General features: G+C 36.6%; 1 protein-coding gene across 1 annotated transcript in view; it reads right to left on the bottom strand.

The window, feature by feature from the left end:
• Positions 1-19,492, bottom strand: part of TRHDE (thyrotropin releasing hormone degrading enzyme) — a 381,409-nt gene that overhangs the window by 96,172 nt on the left and 265,745 nt on the right. Inside the window, exons 8-9 of the mRNA XM_059186345.1 lie at positions 3,281-3,346; positions 2,465-2,652 (exon numbers count right to left, since the gene is read on the bottom strand). Of these exons, the coding sequence (XP_059042328.1) occupies positions 2,465-2,652; positions 3,281-3,346 (254 nt within the window). The remainder of the gene's footprint in view (positions 1-2,464; positions 2,653-3,280; positions 3,347-19,492) is intronic.

The following is a 19,492-nucleotide window of genomic DNA, read 5'->3' as shown; positions in this document are numbered from 1 at the left end:
CAAACAAAAAAAAAACCACAAATGCATTTCAATAGACTTCTAAGATATATTTTTCTTTAATATTCCCCAGGGTTATCGCTCTCTCTGTAGTTCATGTTTTTTATAATAAAACAATGTTTATCCTAGTAATCATGTTAAGGTAGACAATAATAGGTACTTATTTTAGCTTAAGGGAAAAATCTTTCTTAAAAATGGTACCAATGTCAACGAAGCATTAACGTAGACACCACGAACTCTACAGAAATTCCTGTCATCAGGTCAATAACCAAAGGGAATTATGACTGTGGAGATAAATACAATTGTCTGTAGCACAGGACTCCGAGAAACCCCGTAAGTAGATGAGGAGACAATGGTTGACATTGCAATGTATTAACTTCATAAAGAAAAAAGCTACAAAGAAAAAAAAAGAAGAAAAAAAGAAAAAAGCTATATAAATTCAGAACTTCCAGAATACATAAATTCTAGCCAATATCTTACTCGCTTTTGCATATCAATGAACTGTATGCAATTATTAGTTATGTAGCAGTCTTTTATACTATAATACAGTTAGTCCATATGAAAAATATAATTACTATATACATTAAAAATGTTTTGGGCATGTTGTTGTGATATTCTGATATCCTTTACAAAATTCAGGACAAAGAATTGATGAGACTGGCTCAGAAAATATCCACAGCTCATGGGATTTCTGGTACCAGTGGGCACTGTCTCACTGCATCAACAGTTTGCACTGTACAATAAAGACCTAGGAAGGTTATGTACAAAGGATGGATAGAATTGATATTGAAGCTCTGACCACAATCTTAGAGTGAATAAAATGGATCAATAAGACATAAATGAATACTAAATTTTTAACTGCAAGCTCAATTATTCCAAAATAGATAGAAAATAATTTTCGAGCTTAAAGGGACTCCATGCCTTATCTTACTCTTAATATTTTATACACCAGGTTCTCCGGGTTCAACGTTATCCATATGATTTTACAACTCTAAGGAAAGCAAAGCTCTATTCACGTTACATATACTTTTGCAGCCTGGGAGAAATTCTGCCTTTAAAAGAGTCAGACTCACAGCTCATACATCTGATGCATGTTACAGGCTGACAGCATATTTTTGTTCAAAATTTGTTCTGTCATTTGCAGGTCCTTTATGTTTTTCTGCATCAGTGATGTTTGTGTCAAACTGATCATTCTCAAAGGCATGGCCTAAATCTCTCTAACTTTGCCGCAGTCAAGTAGTTTTTATGTACTTCCTGGCAAGGCTGGGGTTGATGCCTAAGCAGGTTTAGCCTGGGGCCAAAGGGTGGAGGATGAGAAGCCACATTTGCCAGCTCTATAGAATCCCAGGCTGGGTAAAAGGAAGCACTGGCAGAGTCAGACCCTGACGTATGGCAGAGTAATCCCACTTTGCAAAGGCAGATTGTTGAAGACCCATGTATATATTGACCGGGAGATTTAAGTCCGTGCTGTTCCAAATTTAGTCACCAGAAAACATTCAGGAATTTCTCAGTCACTTCTACCTATAGCCCATCTTGGAGCTAGCCTAATTGGGAATGATTTCCGTCCCTCTCAGAGATTAAAACAAGAACAAAAGCAAAAACAAAAACAATTCATGCTTCACACCTCCGGGTAATGTAATGGGAGACAGCATGACCAACCTAATCCAACACCCCACTTTATTAATTTTAAATTCCATTCCTTCTGTCGCCTCCCCACTCCAACCTTCTCTTAGGGCACCTTTTGAAGAATGAAATGAACCATTCCATTATCTTTCTTTGGCTCAGCCTTTAGTAAACCACCATACAGTAAGGAAACGTGAAGTAGGAAAGAAACACTATATGCTGTTTTCAGTAATTAAATAAGAGTTTCAAAAGAAAGCTTAACAACAAATAAAAATTCTATGTATGTTGTCTGTTCAGTGGTTTTACACATGGAATGAGGGAGGAGAAAATCTTTTGATGCCAAGTAACACTGTTACTCAGACCATTTAAAAATGGTTCTACTTTGAGTTCCTTTGGCTCAGATACTAGTCTAGTTGTGGTTTTTGTTTGTTTTAATTAGTCTTTCTGGATTGTTAGTTTCTATTCTCATCTATTTTATAAATCACAGTTTACTCAATTCCATTTAATTGACTTCATTACGTCTTAACTTTTTTGAATTTTATTCAACAAACATTCACAGGGAAAAGTAAAAAAAAAATCACATATTTTTCTAAATCACCATGATAATTTAAACTCTGCTTAAACAAAATAACTTTGGTGTGCTGTCACTTTGATGGTTAAAATATCTGGAAATGGGAGTAAAAGAGGAATCAAAATGAAAACACCATATGTAAATAAAGAAATGAAAACCATATTTCACTTACATTTTATAATTGGGCTAGAGGATCCTTTTTAAAATGCTAAAAACACAAAGTGAAACCTAAGAATATAAGCAATTGTTCTTTCATGTAAAAGAGTGCTGTACCTGTTATTTTGAAGTTCAAGTGCTTTAGTTTTAGCACTGATGTCATAAATAAAATGTTGTTGGGTAATTATTATTCTATTTTCTGCTGTTGAATTTCCCAAGATTGTGATAACAGGATAACCCATCTGGAGTGTCCATTGATCCATTACTTCTTGTATATTTACAAATTTTCCATTCCGTTTTAAAGCCTTTGTAACCCAAATTGTATAAATTAGTTTCATAAACATGAACCATAAACATAATTAACATTAAGCCATTTTTATTTTTACCTTTATGATTTACTTAAGGATGAAAACATGTAAAATCAGTGAAGCTAATATAACGTGTTAGTAAAATTAATCTTGTTGCCTTAAGTTTCATGCATATATAGAGAAAGGAAAGCCTTATAAGCATTAAAGTTTTTACTTAATGGAAGATAAAACATAGCTGATTGTTAAAATAAGTGCTTGTAGCATCATTAAGTATCCCCAGTATGCCTAGTACCAAATTTAAATATTTGTTATTCACCTATAGAAAAAAACTACTTTAACTTCAATATTTCTCTCAAACATGAATATCTGACACCATAGGAATGTTGTATTTCAGTATTGTCTTGTTTGAGAGGAGGCAAGGTACTTTTTTACTACCATTTGTACTTTAAGTAATTTTAAACCCCATTACTTTTGTAATACATCAAAAATAAAATGATAAAGCAATATGAGAAAATATAAAAAGTAAAAACAACTGTCAGTCTCAATAAAAGTTAAACGAATGGTTTATAAACTCAATTCAAATATTCAAGAAGAGGTTTTGCTATTCGAGCTTCCTATACTTTACCTCTGACAGTGTATTCCAGAGATCGTTTCTGGCTGCATTGCCGTACTTATGAATGGTTAAATAATCCTACAAAGAATATAAAATTAAAATTACAACTCAGAGGCTAAGCAATTTCCAGTAAACACATATATTTCTCAATTCAATTAATAATTTCTATTTGTTAGAATTATATTACTACAAAGACAAGGAGAAAAATGTGGAAAAAGATGAAAAATTTCATTTTACAATATCCTGAATAGCTTTAACTGTAACACATTTCTTAACTCATCAAACAATACTGGTCTCTTAAAAAATATGTTCGTAGCCATAATCACTTCCCATGGATTTCCAGCTCAAAGACCTTCCTCTAATTTAACAAATCAACCTCAGGCAATTGTAAAGAAACAACCTCTGCAATGAAACATTTAGGAGAAACTTCCCCATCAGACTTCCCTGTTGAAATGTTGAAAAAAACAAATTCTGTTTTACGGAAAAGTAAAAACAACAACAGAGACCCGACTGATATATGCCAAAATGAAGAGGAATCGCTTTGCTAAAAGAGTCATGACTATATCCACAAGCTGTCCAGTTCCCTAGTCTCTCTGCAAGGGACAGGCTGCCTAATACAAAAAAGGACACATACTTATTTCCATGAGCTTGAAACACATATTAATACTTAATAAGGAAAAGTTAATCCTAAATTTATTTAATATTTTTGAGGGTACGGTTTTTCACTTCCCAGTTTCCACCATTAGTAGTTAAACCTACACACTTTCTATCTACCTATGCCTGCTCCCTTCTATGAAGCATGGTCTATGTCACTGTGGATACGTGATTTGGTTACGGCCAGTTGGTATTATTCTTTTTCAACATCAAAGTGGAAAAATGAATAGGAAATAGTGTTTTATGTTATAAAACAGAGAGTCTCCTCAATTTGAAATTCCTTCATCTCTACAACATGTAGGTAGTAAACAAAATCCTAATTTACATCACAGTACTGAAAATGAAAAAAAAAATGCTGACTCTCTTCAGTACTTTGTGTAGAGTAGAATACTTTAGGGATAATTAAACTTGGGGAAGACGTTTTTCTGAAATACAAATTGTAGCACCTGTGACAGATTCAGCTTCGTTGGCAACTCACAGCCCAGAAAATGGCAACTCCCACTTAATCAGATTCTAAAGATGCAATGCCCAACACTAACTTAGCAACCACAAATTCATCATCGTCATCAGGGATTATGAATAATTTTAATGAAAAAATATAACCCCAAATAACCAATCTGAACTCTACTTTTGGTTTTGAATATGCCATATGAGTCATTTTCCACTAGAACTTGGAGACCAGGATTAAAATAAATTATTTCAGATTTAACTATCAGCATTATCTTTCATGCTTTTTCGGCACCTAAATGAATAAATCTGGGAACAATAGGAATTATGAAACACATATTTGGGGGTTATTTTAGTACGTGATTTTTTTTAGAAGTATCAACATTAGAACTATTTATTGGGTTTGGTTTATGGATATGCTGCTAGGATAATCCTAAAGAGGGAACAAAGGAATACCCCATGGACTTTGAAAAGTCCAATACCTAACTACAGGATTCTCTTCACAGACAGATCATAAAAATCCAACTGTTCAAGATACAAGTTGACTTTGGCCCAATATTGATCATCAACTCGAACTCTTGGTTCCCTCCCCAATTCAGAATAAAGTTCAAATTTACATTTCAAGCAAGCTGAAACGGCAATTATCCAGGCTTAGGAAGCAGTTCCAACTTGCTTGCCTCGGAAGTCAGGGCAAAAAGCATCTGCTTGGATTCCCAGCAGTCCCAATTTTCGGGTGTTACTGGAATTCTACATAAGTCAACTCTTGTTTTTCAAAAACTGAGAAAACCCCAAGTGTTTTCCTTAGTTATCTTAGCCTTCCTCTTGCATGAAAATAGTCATATTTTAAGTTAAAAAAATTGTGTTTTGTCCTTGCTGAATTACAAAGAAACTTACAGAATAGTAAATATGGTTTTTCTGATAATCAATTATTTATTTATTCATTCTTTCCACAAAAGGTATGGTGTACTTTGCATGTGCTGGTAGCTTTCACATGCTGGGGAACGGTTCGGGGAGACTAGGTTACTGGAACAATGGCAGACACGAAGATGGGATTTGTGGCAGACGGTTTCTGGGACTGAAACTGTAGAAATCTTGGTACAAAAACTACTTGACAAGATGAATTTAAACATTTGCTGTGTAATTAAATAAGATTTTAAATTCCTTTCAAGCCTACAAGCCGATGAATATGAAAATGGCTGGAGTTATGAATCTGAAATGTAAATTTATGTTTATATGTATGTGTATGAAAGTCAATTAGCAGTAGATTTGACATTATGATACAAAATAGGAGAATTTTTTAATATTAACCATACAAAGAATTTCAGAAACAGAAGAGTTGTTGAAAAGGGGGGAAAAAAAACAACCATAGATGACCACTAGAATATTCTTAAGGGATCAAACCAACATTATAAACTGATTAAAAGTTAAAGGCCTATTTAGCCAAAGTATATTCTCATCCCTAAAGTACAAGAATGGGATTCTGACTGCCTTTGTCCAAATCTGCACCCCAATGCTCTCTAGTTACTTGATTTTGGCAAGTTGCTTAATCTCTTTGGGTATGAGTTATGCTAAGGAATGAATGATTTTTTTTAATAGAATTAGGTTAAGGAATAAATGATTTAATATCTGTACAGTATTAGAAGAGCAAAAAGTGTCTAGTACCCAGTAAGTATTCAACAGACATCAGTTGTCATAGGCTTTTTAATCACTTAGGCTACCTGTTAGAGTAACAGAAGGAAAAGCATCACTGAGGATAATAACCAAAGAACACATGAAAACAATATCTGTCTCTTTTGTAGCATTGTGTGAGTTGCTTTCTTTTATCCCATTCAATCCCAGGACATTTATGAGATAGATATCATCATCATCATCTAATAAATCAGAACACTAGAACTCAGAGACTCCAGCCCATGTCCAAACCCCATTCCTGTGCACACCGCTGCTGACCCAAATCCAATGTTTGCTAGATGCCCCACAGACAACTAACTAAGAGCTGAACTCATTGTCCTCCCTAGCATTAGCTCCTTTTGGCAGTCCTTCCCCAGCGATGGCCTTCCAACCACCTCAACCAAGGAGGCTTCTTGGGTGCCTCTCTTTCCCTTTCTACCACATTCAAGTAATGATCTACATTGGAAATCTTCCCTCCACCTGTCTGACAGCCTCTCTAGATGACTAAGACCATCACTGCTCTGTCCCTTTCAGATGGTGTCTCTCCCGTGCAGCCACAAGAGCTTTCATCAGATGCACACATGAATCCCTGCTGCATTCAGAAGACAGTCCGAACACCCTAAAGGAACGGTCCCTCTGTATTTCTGCCAGCCCAACTGTCACTTTGTCGCTCCGCTCTCTACCCATGCCTGTGCATACTCTTTCCTTCTAGTCCCCTGCACAAGCCCTTCTCCACGTATGCTCTACTTCAAGCTCCGGGACTCAGGCTTGATAAATTCTTCCCAGAGATTCTTTCTTGGCCATTCCCATACCTTCCTGAGTTACGTACCCCTCTCATATTCTCACACATTGCACCATAGGAGAGCATCTATCACACTGTGTTATAATTGCTTGTTCATCACTTTAACCACCCATATACTCTGTAAACTCCATGGGAGTAAAGCCCCTGTTACTCCTCTTGACCACTGTTTAGCTGACATCTCTGTGCCCAGCCCAGTACACAGCAAATGCTGAATATATTTGTGTGATTTTTGACTTTCCTTATTCATCATGCTTTTCAGTTAACAACTGACAGTGCAGTTAAAAGACGTTTCTCATATCCATCAGATTCCTCCAAAATGTCTTATTTAAACACTAGCACAGGACACAATTTCTTATTTCAGTGCATATATGCCAGGTCTATAACTTGCATTGATATATACAATTGCATGTGATGTCATTGAAAGACCAAATTATTGGGTAGGAGGCCATTTTTATTTTACTTTCTTTGCTAATAAGTGACATGATCCACAATTTTGCATGTACAAAAGCCAATGGGACTACTAAGTAAACAGGAGAAAAGGAAAAAATGATCTGAGGAGGTAAAGCACTATTATCTTTTAACATGTTTATATGGAATAATTATGCTCTCCTACTAATGGGTCCCTTAGCATGTTAAAAAAGAGGACTAACTGCACAAAGGATTTATTCCTCAGGACACAGAAGGACAGTTTAATAAAATCCAAAGATATATGGACTGGTTTATTTGTGTTTAGCTGCAAATTATAAAAAAAAAATCCACCCTAGAATGACCTTTATAATGACAAGATTTATTCTTCCTATTATAAGAAGGTAAGACAGCCACAATTTTTTTCTCCAGAAATTGTTTGGCCTTGCTGTTCCTTGTGTTTTGTCTCCCTGCTTGAGCTTGAGGCACAAGCAACCCCAGCCATCACATTCAGACAGGACATTGCACAGAGGAAAGAGACAGAATTTCTTTCTGAGAAACTTCCTCTCAGTTGCTGCATCAGACTCTCCATGTTTCCCACTTGTCAGAATTGTATCACGGGCTCCAGCTGAAATCTGCTGATGAAGCTCTTAGGGGGTATTGTTTTGGGACAGCTCAAGGCCGGCTCGGTGCTGTGTTTTCTCCAATGACAGAAGAGAGGCAAGTCTGGGCCTCAGTGATACTGGCAAGTAGGAGCTCTTCTACCCGTAAGACTAGCCTGGGAAATGCCAGGTAAATCCAGGCATCGATTTTTCTGACTATGTGACAAGAAGGCTGAAGCAGGGATTTGAAATATTGTTCCTTTCTATTAAGAATAATTGTACCTCAAAAAATGTGTAGTGAGCATTTGTCATTCTTTCGGCTTTCCAGCATTTAAACACCACGTTTATATGGGGACAATAACTCACCATGGAATCCTGCAGGAAGGTGAGGGCTCTGCCTCCCACTCTCAATGGAAGGGACAAAATAGTAAATCCCTCCTTCTCCCCTTTCCCTGACCGCTAAAGTATGTACGCGTGCCCTGGCCTCAGATAAGTAGATACTTCAGCGCAGGACTGTGAATCATGCCAGATCGATGCAAAGAAGAAGGAACAGGTAGCCACATTAACGGTAGCAGTTAAACTAACCACTCCTGTGGCAAGCCCTTGGCTAGCTTTCTTAATTTCTTAGTTTCTCTTAGTTCTTACTACCCATTTTGCAAGACTGATGCTCCAGCATTCCCAATGCTTCCAAAGGCTACTGACCTACACCCTTCCAGCAATTTTTTTTTTTTTTTTTTTTTTTTTTTTTTGCCTGATTGGCCAAACTTTGTTTCTATTGCTTGCAACCCAAAACCCTGACTGTTACAACACTAATAGGGGATATAATCAAAACAAACACAAACATCTTAAGTTTTCTTGTTAACCTCGGAATGAAAAATAGAAATGTTCTCACACAACTTATACAAAATGAAAAGCAAAGGACACCCAGTTTTACTGCATAAATCTAGGGTTTCACGGTATTAGAAACAGTAGGTATGAGGGGAAGGAGGTAGATACTCAGGTTTAAGAAGGAAAAAAGAGGCAGAGAAGAAGACTGGAGAAAAAGTATAAAACTTCCATAGACAGGAATGCACAGAGAGTAACAATAATAAAAACAAACCTATGTTAAACTCTTGTCTTAAAAAAAGCTTCTAGACAAACTATAAGTGATTCTTATGATTTGGGAGACAAACCATAAGTGACTCTTAATCTCACAAAACAACTGAGGGTTGCTGGGGGGAGGAGGGTTGGCAGAAGGGGGGGTGGGATTATGGACATTGGGGAGGGTATGTGCTTTGGTGAGTGTTTTGGTATGGTATGCTTTGGTCTGGCATGCTTTGGTATGGTATGCTTTGGTATGGTATGCTTTGGTGAGTGTGTTTGGTGAGAGTATGTGCTTTGGTGAGTGCTGTGAAGTGTGTAAACCAGGCGATTCACAGACCTGTACCCCTGGGGATAAAAATATATTATATGTTTATAAAAAATAAAATTTAAAAAAAAGATAGTCTTTATTTATATTTTAAATCTAATTATTGAGCACTAACTATATATCAGGGCTAGTACATGTATTAACTTTCTTGAAAAGTCTAAAAAGTGGTTCAACCCAGAACACATGATATCATATATGAATTTGAAAACAAATAATTATTTATAATTCTGTTACAAGTGCACATTAAATCTACTTTCAGCAATTATATTTACATTATTTTTGTCATTTGGTACTGGTTATCAATTGTGAGTTATTTGACATAGCATTTCCTCTAATTTTTATATTCTCATAAAGGATTAATGTAATATCATGTAATATCTCAAGTACTCAATAAATATATTTTAAATTAAAAAAAAAAAAAAGCTTCTAGAGCAGGGGCTTTTAAACTAGAAACCTAAAGCTCAAAACTTAAATACTTGTGAGTGTATGCGTTATTAGAGTTGGGTGATGTTAAAGGAATCCATGGACAATAAGAAAGCAGATTAAAGGCTGTCAGATCAAAGCAATGTCACAGAAGGGTTGGAAAAACCCCATCTGAAGCCTGGGCCATGCACTTCAGAAATGTTTCTACATTCTCTGACCTTGAGAAACAGTAGCAAGGAGACCAAACGAGTGACAGAAGACCAACTAACACACACAAGAAAGATCAACTACAGATCGAGATGTTATTTTGTTTTTTATCTGAAACATGGCTGTAGATTATGAAATTAAATAAAAATGAGAAGCAGAGCACTGGAAAAGCATTATGCAAAATCAAAGTATGTTTACATTTTATTCTATTAGCCAGGAACCAAGGATGAAAAGGTATGAATAATTGTTAAACCTTGACTGTTAAATTATAACAAGTTTCTAAGGAGGAAGCCCAATAAAAGAGGCACCAATACTAAAGTTTTCAAGGTACATGAGTGTCTGGCTACCAGACACAGTAAAAAAGAAGTGGTATTTAGGAAAGAAAATTATTCGACTAGATATAACAAAATCAATTATGCCACTGTTTGCATGCATTTTTTATTTTTATTTTTTTAATGTGCATTTGACCTAGATTTACCATTACACGTTGCTTACTTACATACAGGAGAATTCAGATATTTCTCTAAGAACAAAAAGGTATTTTACATGTTCCAAAAAATCCACTACCCACCTAATGAGGATAATTTTGTAAAATCAGCATATGTTCTTAAGGAGTTGCGAAATATACCAGAAAATCAGAAAATCTTAAATCAAAACAACTTGCTGGTACATAAAAGATTTGTTTGTTGGTGTTTGTTTGTTTTAAATCACAGGCAATGGCAAGTTCTCATATCAGCTTTGTTTTCACAGATTCTCTTACTTAGCAATTACACATCATGCCATCAATGCCTTCACAGGCAGAAGCATCACGAGAGGTGTGAGGGATATCGCCACCGCTGAATTTGTGCATTCCAGAGCAAGCTGACAGGTCTTACACCTGTCAGTAAAATAATGTGAATGTAAGTCTATAGGGGTGTTCTGGGGTACTAATATGTCCCCCCCCCTTCTGCCACTAGCTTGAAATATTACTGAGACATAAAATGAATCTATTGGCAAAACTGAAGTTTGTAGATTGCCTTTCCTGAATGCCCTGGTAAAGGACTTTGACCACAACAAGCTCACGAAATAGATAAATTATATCCTGACTGGTAAAAATACACTGCCTTTTGTAAATCAAGATGCCCATGGACTGTGGAGCATGTACATGGAGCTCCCTCCACTTCCACTCCTTTTCTTAACCAGCCCTAGCCCTGGTGACTAGTTGAGGGGAAAAAAAAATGCAATTCAATTAAGATAGAAGCATGTGTGTATTTAGAAAACTAAACAGAAATTTAGGCTGATCCTTATCAGTCATGTGATCTTGAGTAATTTTTCTATTATCTCTAAACTTCATTTTTTCAGCTGGAAAGGATAGATAATATAGTACCTACTTAGGAAAACAGTGCACAGAAAATGACATAGAACAAGAAAAGCACTTAGAAAAATGCCTGCCACACAAAAACCCCAGGAACATTAGTTATTATAAGACCAAGCGCAAGGGGAAAATACCTCTAGAGTCAATATTTTTGATCTCACGTCCAAGAGCAGTCAAAATATTCTAGAGGCTAAGGAAGGGAAATGATACGGACTAACTGGAAGAAAGTTAGTGCTTAGAGGGACCTTTTTTTTTAATTTTTAAAAAAGTAAAAATGCAAGAAAAAAATTGAGGCCAACATTTTTTTAGGTTTGAGGAATGCTTAGAAACCTTCCCCCTCCTGGGTCTGGAAAAAGAAACTAGGAGGACTCCTGAGTTGTGCAGTCTAGCACCCTATTTTTCACAGAGCTCTACTCAGGTGACAAGCCACTGACTGTTTATGACTTGGGTGGCTCATGGAATAAGGGCACTAATTAGGGACTTCAACACAAAATAGCCATACCTAAGTTGGCATGAAGCTGCAAAAACACTACTATTCAGGTGACCAGAAAGACAAGGCTTGGTCAAGATATATAGCAAACACTCAAGCAACATGTGCTCTCTCACTTCTTTCCCACTCACTAATCAACCCACACCAAGAAACCAACAGGAGTGCGTGTCAGTGTGGAAGAGAACAAAGGGTTCTTCACCACACATTCCGGACTGAAAAAGTCCCCTGGAATATCCTCATATTAATATCAATAAGCACAGATTGAATTTCCCATATGCTCAGAAGCATGGGGGATCTCTTCTAGTCAGTGTTAAAATCATATATACTTGTTAATACATTGTTTATCAATGACAGCTATTAGTCTATCAGATCCTTTCTGGTTTTAGTCCCCTGATTATCTAGCTTATATTGCATAGCTCATCTTAACCAGTTCATAGCAAACTGGCTCATCTCCTTTGCAGCGCTATCCTTTAAGTTTACTAGTTGGCAAAACCCCAGTCCTGGATGAATCCAAGCATGTGCCTTCTCTAAACCTGCACCATGCCGCTGAGCATCATGGGAGAAAATAATGCAATTGAATAGTTTGGTTGTATTATAAATTCATAATTCCCAAACTCAAATAGGCACTCAATACAACAGTCATGCCATCTACTCTTCCCAACCTTCAATCTCCAAACCTCTTTCCTGCCCAGGCTTACCCCCCAATTTTAGCTACTGACTTTGCTTTAAAAAAAAATAGAAAAAAATAGAATTCATCAGAAAGGAACTCCCTCATGTTCCCATTTCCAAATCCCTAAATTTACTGGTGTATCTCTTATCAGAGACCAGTTACTTTACCTTCGCAAGGACAAACGTCCCAGTCACTTCTCTAGTTTCTGTCCATTAAGCTTTTCCTCTCCTGACTCCTTCTCCACCAGCCTAATTTGTACAACGGTCCCCCATCTTTGAGAGCTTGTTTGGAGGTTCTAGCAGGGGAGCGCAGCTACTCGTATACCCTTGACCAAAGAACGGTCCTCTCCTCTATCGGGGAAGGTCGTCCTCTTGACCGAGTGCGCAGCTTCGGGAGGGACGCACATGGAGCGGTGAGGGAGGAAGGGGACAACCGCCTAGACAGCCAGATCAGCCGAATCAACCCTGGCGATCAATGGGGTGACAGATGTCGCAGCCAGATGGCCCTCACATCCACGGTCCCCCATCTTTAAAAACGAAACAAAACAAAAACTTTCTTTAGCCTTATCCTCCTCTAACAACCTACCCTGGTTTTCTGATCTCTTTCCTTGGGAAATTTCTTTAAATTTTACTCTCCAGGCCTATTTCCACTCAGACAAAAACCCATGCACTCTTTAAGCCATTCCAGAGATAATCAATAAATTGGCAAGCTGCCAAAAGAAACACTTTTCAGTCTTTACTCCACCGCTCAGTTGCATTTAACCTCATCGATCACTTTCTTGAAATAAGCTTTCTTCTTGACTTGGGTGACACCACACTCTTGGTGCCCTGCCTGCCTCTCCTGCTGCCGCATCTCCATCTCTAGCCTTGGGACCCTCCCCTTCTCTCAGCCTCCAGTTGTTCAAGACCCGCAGGGCTTGTTTCCTGGCCTTTGCCCCCGAAACATTCTCAGGTCCCCCCTCTTCCTCACCTCTCATGCATACCCTTTACCCCATCTATCCCCAGATCCCTCCACAGGACCTTCAAAAAACACTGTGAATCCACGTCTCTGTGTATTTACTGACTATTTATGTTGCCATCACCTCTCACCTGAATCTTCAAATATCTTCCTAATTTTATTACCCGATTCCTGTCTTGGTATGCTGATTGCCCCACTCCCCGTGTATTATTATAAGTTGCCAAATAACTATTTTAAATATAAATAGAACCACATCACATCACAGTTTAAAACTGTTTAATAGCAGCCCGCTGCACTCAGAATAAAATCCAGCCTTCTTAGCACTTGGTACTGCGTGACTACTTCTGGCCTTCCTCTCCCACCTTCTCTCTCCTTACTGACTCGGCTGAGCCACACCAGCTTCGTTCTTTCCCTAGAAGTTGCTCAGTCCTTGGCCTCAGCCCTTTGCACAAGCCGTTCTATATTTCCAGAATGATCTCCTTCCTCCCCCAGGTTTCTCTTGGCCTCCAGACCTCAGTATGGATGCCTTCTTCTTAAGGAGTTCCTGAGCGCCCAATCTAAAATTGCCTGACCCATCTGCCCATATGTTCCCTCACAGCATTCTATTTTCTTCCTTCCCAGCATTTCTCGCATTTAGTAAATATATATGTATTTGCTTTTTTCCTGTTTAGGGTCAATCTTATCCTGTTACATATGATTTGTGAGATCAGGGGCCATCTCTGCTGGGGGCGGCATGCCCTGAACACTCGGTACTTACCACAGTGTCTGACATAAAGTGGGTATATAATAAGTTTGTGTGGAATAAATGAATAACCGAACATGCCTGATAGGGGAGCAACATGTGCTGTGGGTCTAAAACAAAGCACAGCTGGTGCAGGAAGTGAAATCAGAATTTTGGTTTATTACCACAAAGCATTAAGGAAAAATCTTAGCACTATAATGAGCTATGTTTCAGGGGGAAAAAATGATCTGTGAAATAATCACAGGGAGAGACCTTGAGCAGGAAAGAACAAGTGAATATAAGAGCCTGATTGCAAGAGGCAATGAGATTCAGGATGACAAATGAACATCGCCATTTCTTTGTGTGTCATACTAGCACGGATCCCCCTCCTCCATGGACAAAAAAAAACAGAGGTAGACCAAATGGGTTTGTGTTGTTGCTGTTGTTGTTGTTTTAAAGATTTTATTTATTTATTTGACAGACAGAGATCACAAGGAGGCAGAGAGAGAGAGAGAAGGAAGCAGGCTCCCAGGACCCTGGAATCATGACCTGAGCCGAAGGCAGAGGCTTTAACCCCCTGAGCCAAATGTTTTGAATAGACTTGAACCTTTTGTAAGGCATTTTCCAAATATATAACTTAGGTCTTTAGCACTCCTCCTAAGCCACTAATTTATAACATGGGCTTTTTCACCATAATACTAAGATACTTAGAATCATGGGGAAAAAATAATGTGTAGTAAATATGTTATGGTTTATTATTTTTACTGTATAGTCATTTATACAAAATTATGAAAAAGGGAGTAAACCTTCAATCTTCAAATGGGTAGGAACGTGGGTGATTATATCACCAAAAAGTGAAATACAAGAGAATATATGAAGTGTTTCCAACATCATTTGTGATTTAAAAAAAACATAAACACTGAGATAGCAATTGGGTAAGTTTTTTTTATTTATGAAATTAGTAAGAAAATTATTTTGGAAAGTAAGACCTAAGGCTGTTTGCTTAGTGCATTATAAAAAGAATTTTCAAACTTTACTTCTACTACTATGTACTGGCTTAACATTTTGGAAGAAAAATTAAGAATGTGATTCCAGAAGTGGATATGAAGAGACAACCAAAATGTAATAGGAAAAATCTATCATTTGAAGACCATGACAGTATTGTTCATTTAACAGAAACTGGAAAGTGATCTGGATGTTCACAAACAAGGAAAAAACTAAATATATTATGGCACACCCAGTATTGACCTATATAATAGCATCACCAAGCAGTTAAGGAAACATGAGTAATGAGAAAAACCACCTTCCCAACTCAGTAAGGTTCTTTTTGCATCAAAACGTACAACATTGCCAGATATGTGGTTCTAGGCTATTACATGAAGGTTCTGAAAAGAGAACATTAAAGGAAAAGAAAAAGAAATTAACAGAGGAAAAGAAAGAAAACTGCTGACGTAGGCATTATAACAGGTCAGGGAAACAGATGCCTGGGAAGCAAGTTTACCGTGTCCTGCACTACCGATCTAATCAATTGGTACAGTCCTCAAGGAGTGAGAGACACTTTGCAGTTCGGTGTACCCATAGCAATGCAGATTTAGAGACTGGTGTATGTTTGCACACATATCCACATACAAATACATCCACTCGTCAACCAAAGGTGTCTAAAAATTTCACAGATACAATTTAAATATGGTTTCACTTATTTGTGGAGCATAACAAATGGCATGGAGGACATGGGGAGTTAGAGAGGAGAAGGGAATTGGGGGAAATTGGAAGGGGAGGTGAATCATGAGAGACTATGGACTCTCAAAAACAATCTGAGGGTTTTGAAGGGGTGGGGGGGTGGGAGGTTGGGGTACCAGGTGGTGGGTGTTAGGGGGCACGGATTGCATGGAGCACTGGGTGTGGTGCAAAACTAGTGAATACTGTTATGTTGAAAATAAATAAAAAATAAATTAAAAAAATAAATAAGGTTATCTAAGATATCATTTTATAGGATCAACTCTATATAGCTAAAATGTATAAAATATCCTGAGCCCTTAACAGGTAAAAGAAAACCAATAAATATAACTTTCTAAGACTTCCTATTGAGCTGGGTAAATGCCTGCAGGATGACCAAATAGAGATATTTGTCATTAATAATAAGGGCTTTTTAGCTAATGCTATATAGTCATAGTGGTCAGTTAACAATATTGAACTCAAAGGCAAAATGATAAGGATTCAATAAGTAGCTGTATATAAACAAATGAGTTGAAACTGATGAAATGGAAGCTATTTCTCTCTGATTGAGAAATATGAATAACTGCTGCTATCTAATTTTTAAAGTATTTGCTTTTTATTGAGATTGTATTCTTGATTCTCAAATCTATATAATTAATATTTTTCTATATTAGTATTCTCAATAATTTTAGCTTTCTAGTTAGGTCTATATAAGTTAAATGCTAATTAGGTCAAATCCAACAACTAAAAACACCAGCAATGATAGCACTATTATCATATGGTATTGAGTGATCACAACAAATTAGTGAGAAGTGTTAACCTTCTCCCTCTAATATAACTTAAACTGCCCAGTGATTTAAGTGAAACACGGAGAAATTTGAGCAAAAGCTGCTGTGGTTATTCATTTTAGATTAATCATGATTCAGTTATCATCTGGATGAAAACACAGTACTACCTATTCAGAAAGGAAATGAACTTCGACACACTGTCTCTGTTCCTCTATTATTCTATGACTTTTCATTTTTCCGAAAAAACTACATGTGAGAGAAAAAACGTTCTCTCAGAAACACAAGCTGGAAGTTATTGAATAAAAATCCTGTGTACACATGTTAACATAGAACTTCTCACTGGAACACAAGTTATTGAGTATGTTGTTGCTACTAATAATCCCTCTGGCTTTGTGCCTGTCATTACCTTCAGGCTATCAGAATTTTATGAGCACAAACCAATAATAATGATATTTCCCTTTTGCTTTTTATCCACACCTCATTGCCTTACATTGATTTGCATAAGCAATTTCTACCCTGATAATTGGAGCCAAACATCTTGTTCTGGGTTATCTTATGGAAAAGAGCAGTTAAATACTAATCAGGGGAAATCTTTTTTTATTCAACTACATTTTAGATGATATTGAATTACCCTTATTGGTTGAGAAAGAAGGTAACTCATTTTCTGACATGGATTTCAAGTTTTGAGTTTATATCAAGCTTAATAATGATGTTTCTTCACAATTTCATTTCCCTGATGTTGACTCATAATAACATGAAAAATGATGTCGTGAGGTTCAAATCATTATAACAATATTGTTTTGTTTAAAAAGAAAAAGCAACAGTACTATGTAATAATTATTTTTTAATAGCTACTGAGCCAATCAATGTTATCTGAGGGTTTCATAATTATAGCTTTATTCTTTTATTTCCAGAAAAATAAGAGAAAAGGAGAAAATATAACCTGGAGATTAAGACATGTAAAAAATGAAATAAGAAAGGTCAATGCCATGTTAAAAAAAACTCTTTCTGAAAGAATCATTACTTGAATCACTTCAGAAATAAGCATAGTACTTAAATAGAATGAGGATTTGAGCTATGGGAACTTAAGTTATAAAAACACAGTAAAAAAAAAAAAAAAAAAAACCACACAGTAAAAGAAGTACATCTTAATTTACTGATCATATGCATAAACATTACTACATGTGGATGAAAATTAACAAATAGGCACTGAAACAATCAGATACCCAGGAAATAAAAAGATGTAAGGACTGCTGAAAGATTCAGCAATACTTAACCAGTATTATGGTTTGAAGACGGAGTGAACTATAACCACACTCAGGAGACCACAGTGTTACCCAAGCCAACAGAAGAAAGTTTTTCAAAGCACTTCTGGATAAAGACTATGGATTGAACAAACCCATCTAGTTTCACTCACTTCCCAAACCTAAGTAGAACTATACTGAGTGTATAGGTATCATCAGTTCTTTGTGAAAACTAAATATCTTGATTTTCTGAAATCTAGCAGGAGCTTTCCTGACATTTACTCCTCTAACCCTTCCAACAGTATTTTAGAAAATTTATATACTCTGTGTTAAATCCCTTTCTTTTAAAAGACCTAGAATGGATTTGGTTTTGCTACTGTATCATGGGCCAGGAGTGGTATGTTCCAGGAAATAGACCCTCAACGATGGGAATCTACAATCTAGATTTGTGCCTTGATTATATTTAGATGAGGTAATATCACTGAACATGGGTAATAAGGTTCTGGTAAACTATGGTTTTCAGGGTCAACCAGTTTCTTAAATTATCATCTGTAGTTGTCTAAATTGAAGAAGAGGCTTTTTGGGAAAACAAATAATTGCTTCAACAGGACATTACCAGAGCATACAGAATTACAAAGTCTTTGAGGCTTTATAAAGCCTTTACAAAGGCTATTTCTGACAGGAGGGAATTGGGACGGGGACCTTGAAAGTATAAATTCCACTGAGCCTCTTTTGGGGTCAAAAGCAGCTCTTCCTGTCTCTGGAAGTTAGTTATCACTAGTTTGAATTTCTGATAATGGCACACTCACTGGGGGAGAGGGGGGAATGCTGATTCTCAAAACCAACATCCAATATATCTCAATGCCATCAGACCCACAAGGACAGTTGACTCCAGCTGATTCCAGGAATATAAGTAGAAATTTTTACTTTAGAAAAGATAGCATATACACTAAAAATCACCAAGAAATTTCAAAAAGTCCGTAGAAAATGTCATCTGAGACAACTGTAGCTTCATCATAAACATGTAAAGTATACAGTGCAAAATATGAAAGTATAACAAAATACCAAAGATAACTAAAAAGCAAGGGAAATAGAAGCAGTTTCTTAGCAGTAGGCAAAAGGAAACATCGCCAGCAAAAATTCCCTGTAACAAAAACTGCTGGTCTGGTTTGACTATAGTTACAGCACTATGCACATTGAAGGCCATTAGCCTTAATATTCAGATAATAACTAAAGATTCAAGAATAGGGAGTCACTCACTTTTGCACATCTGGTTTACAAATTTTTCTATCAAAATAGTTGTTCCCAAATTAAAGTATCAAACCCAAATTGTCTAACTAGTAAAAAAAAATGCATTAAATAAATCTTACATTTGGAGAATCTGAAAGATGAAAAAAATCTTAAGAGAGTATTTAGTCCAACTCTTGCATTTTATAACCTTGGAGTCAGGAATCGAGAAGATTTCATGATTTGTAGAAAGCCCAGCATTAATTGGAAACAAAAATGAGAATCATTTTCATTGTCTCATGCTTCCCAAAATATATGAGCTATTATTCTGGGAAATGGCTTATGTAAAACAGTAGAGACAGAGTTTGCAAAACTATAAACATATCTACGTTTTAAAAATATATTACTTATGAGGACATACCTCATAAGAGGTATTATATT

The sequence above is a fragment of the Mustela lutreola genome, chromosome 8 (assembly GCF_030435805.1).
Source record: "Mustela lutreola isolate mMusLut2 chromosome 8, mMusLut2.pri, whole genome shotgun sequence".
NCBI lineage: Eukaryota > Metazoa > Chordata > Mammalia > Carnivora > Mustelidae > Mustela > Mustela lutreola.
Note: the sequence above shows the minus strand (reverse complement) of the source record. Positions and strands in the feature narration are given on the sequence as shown.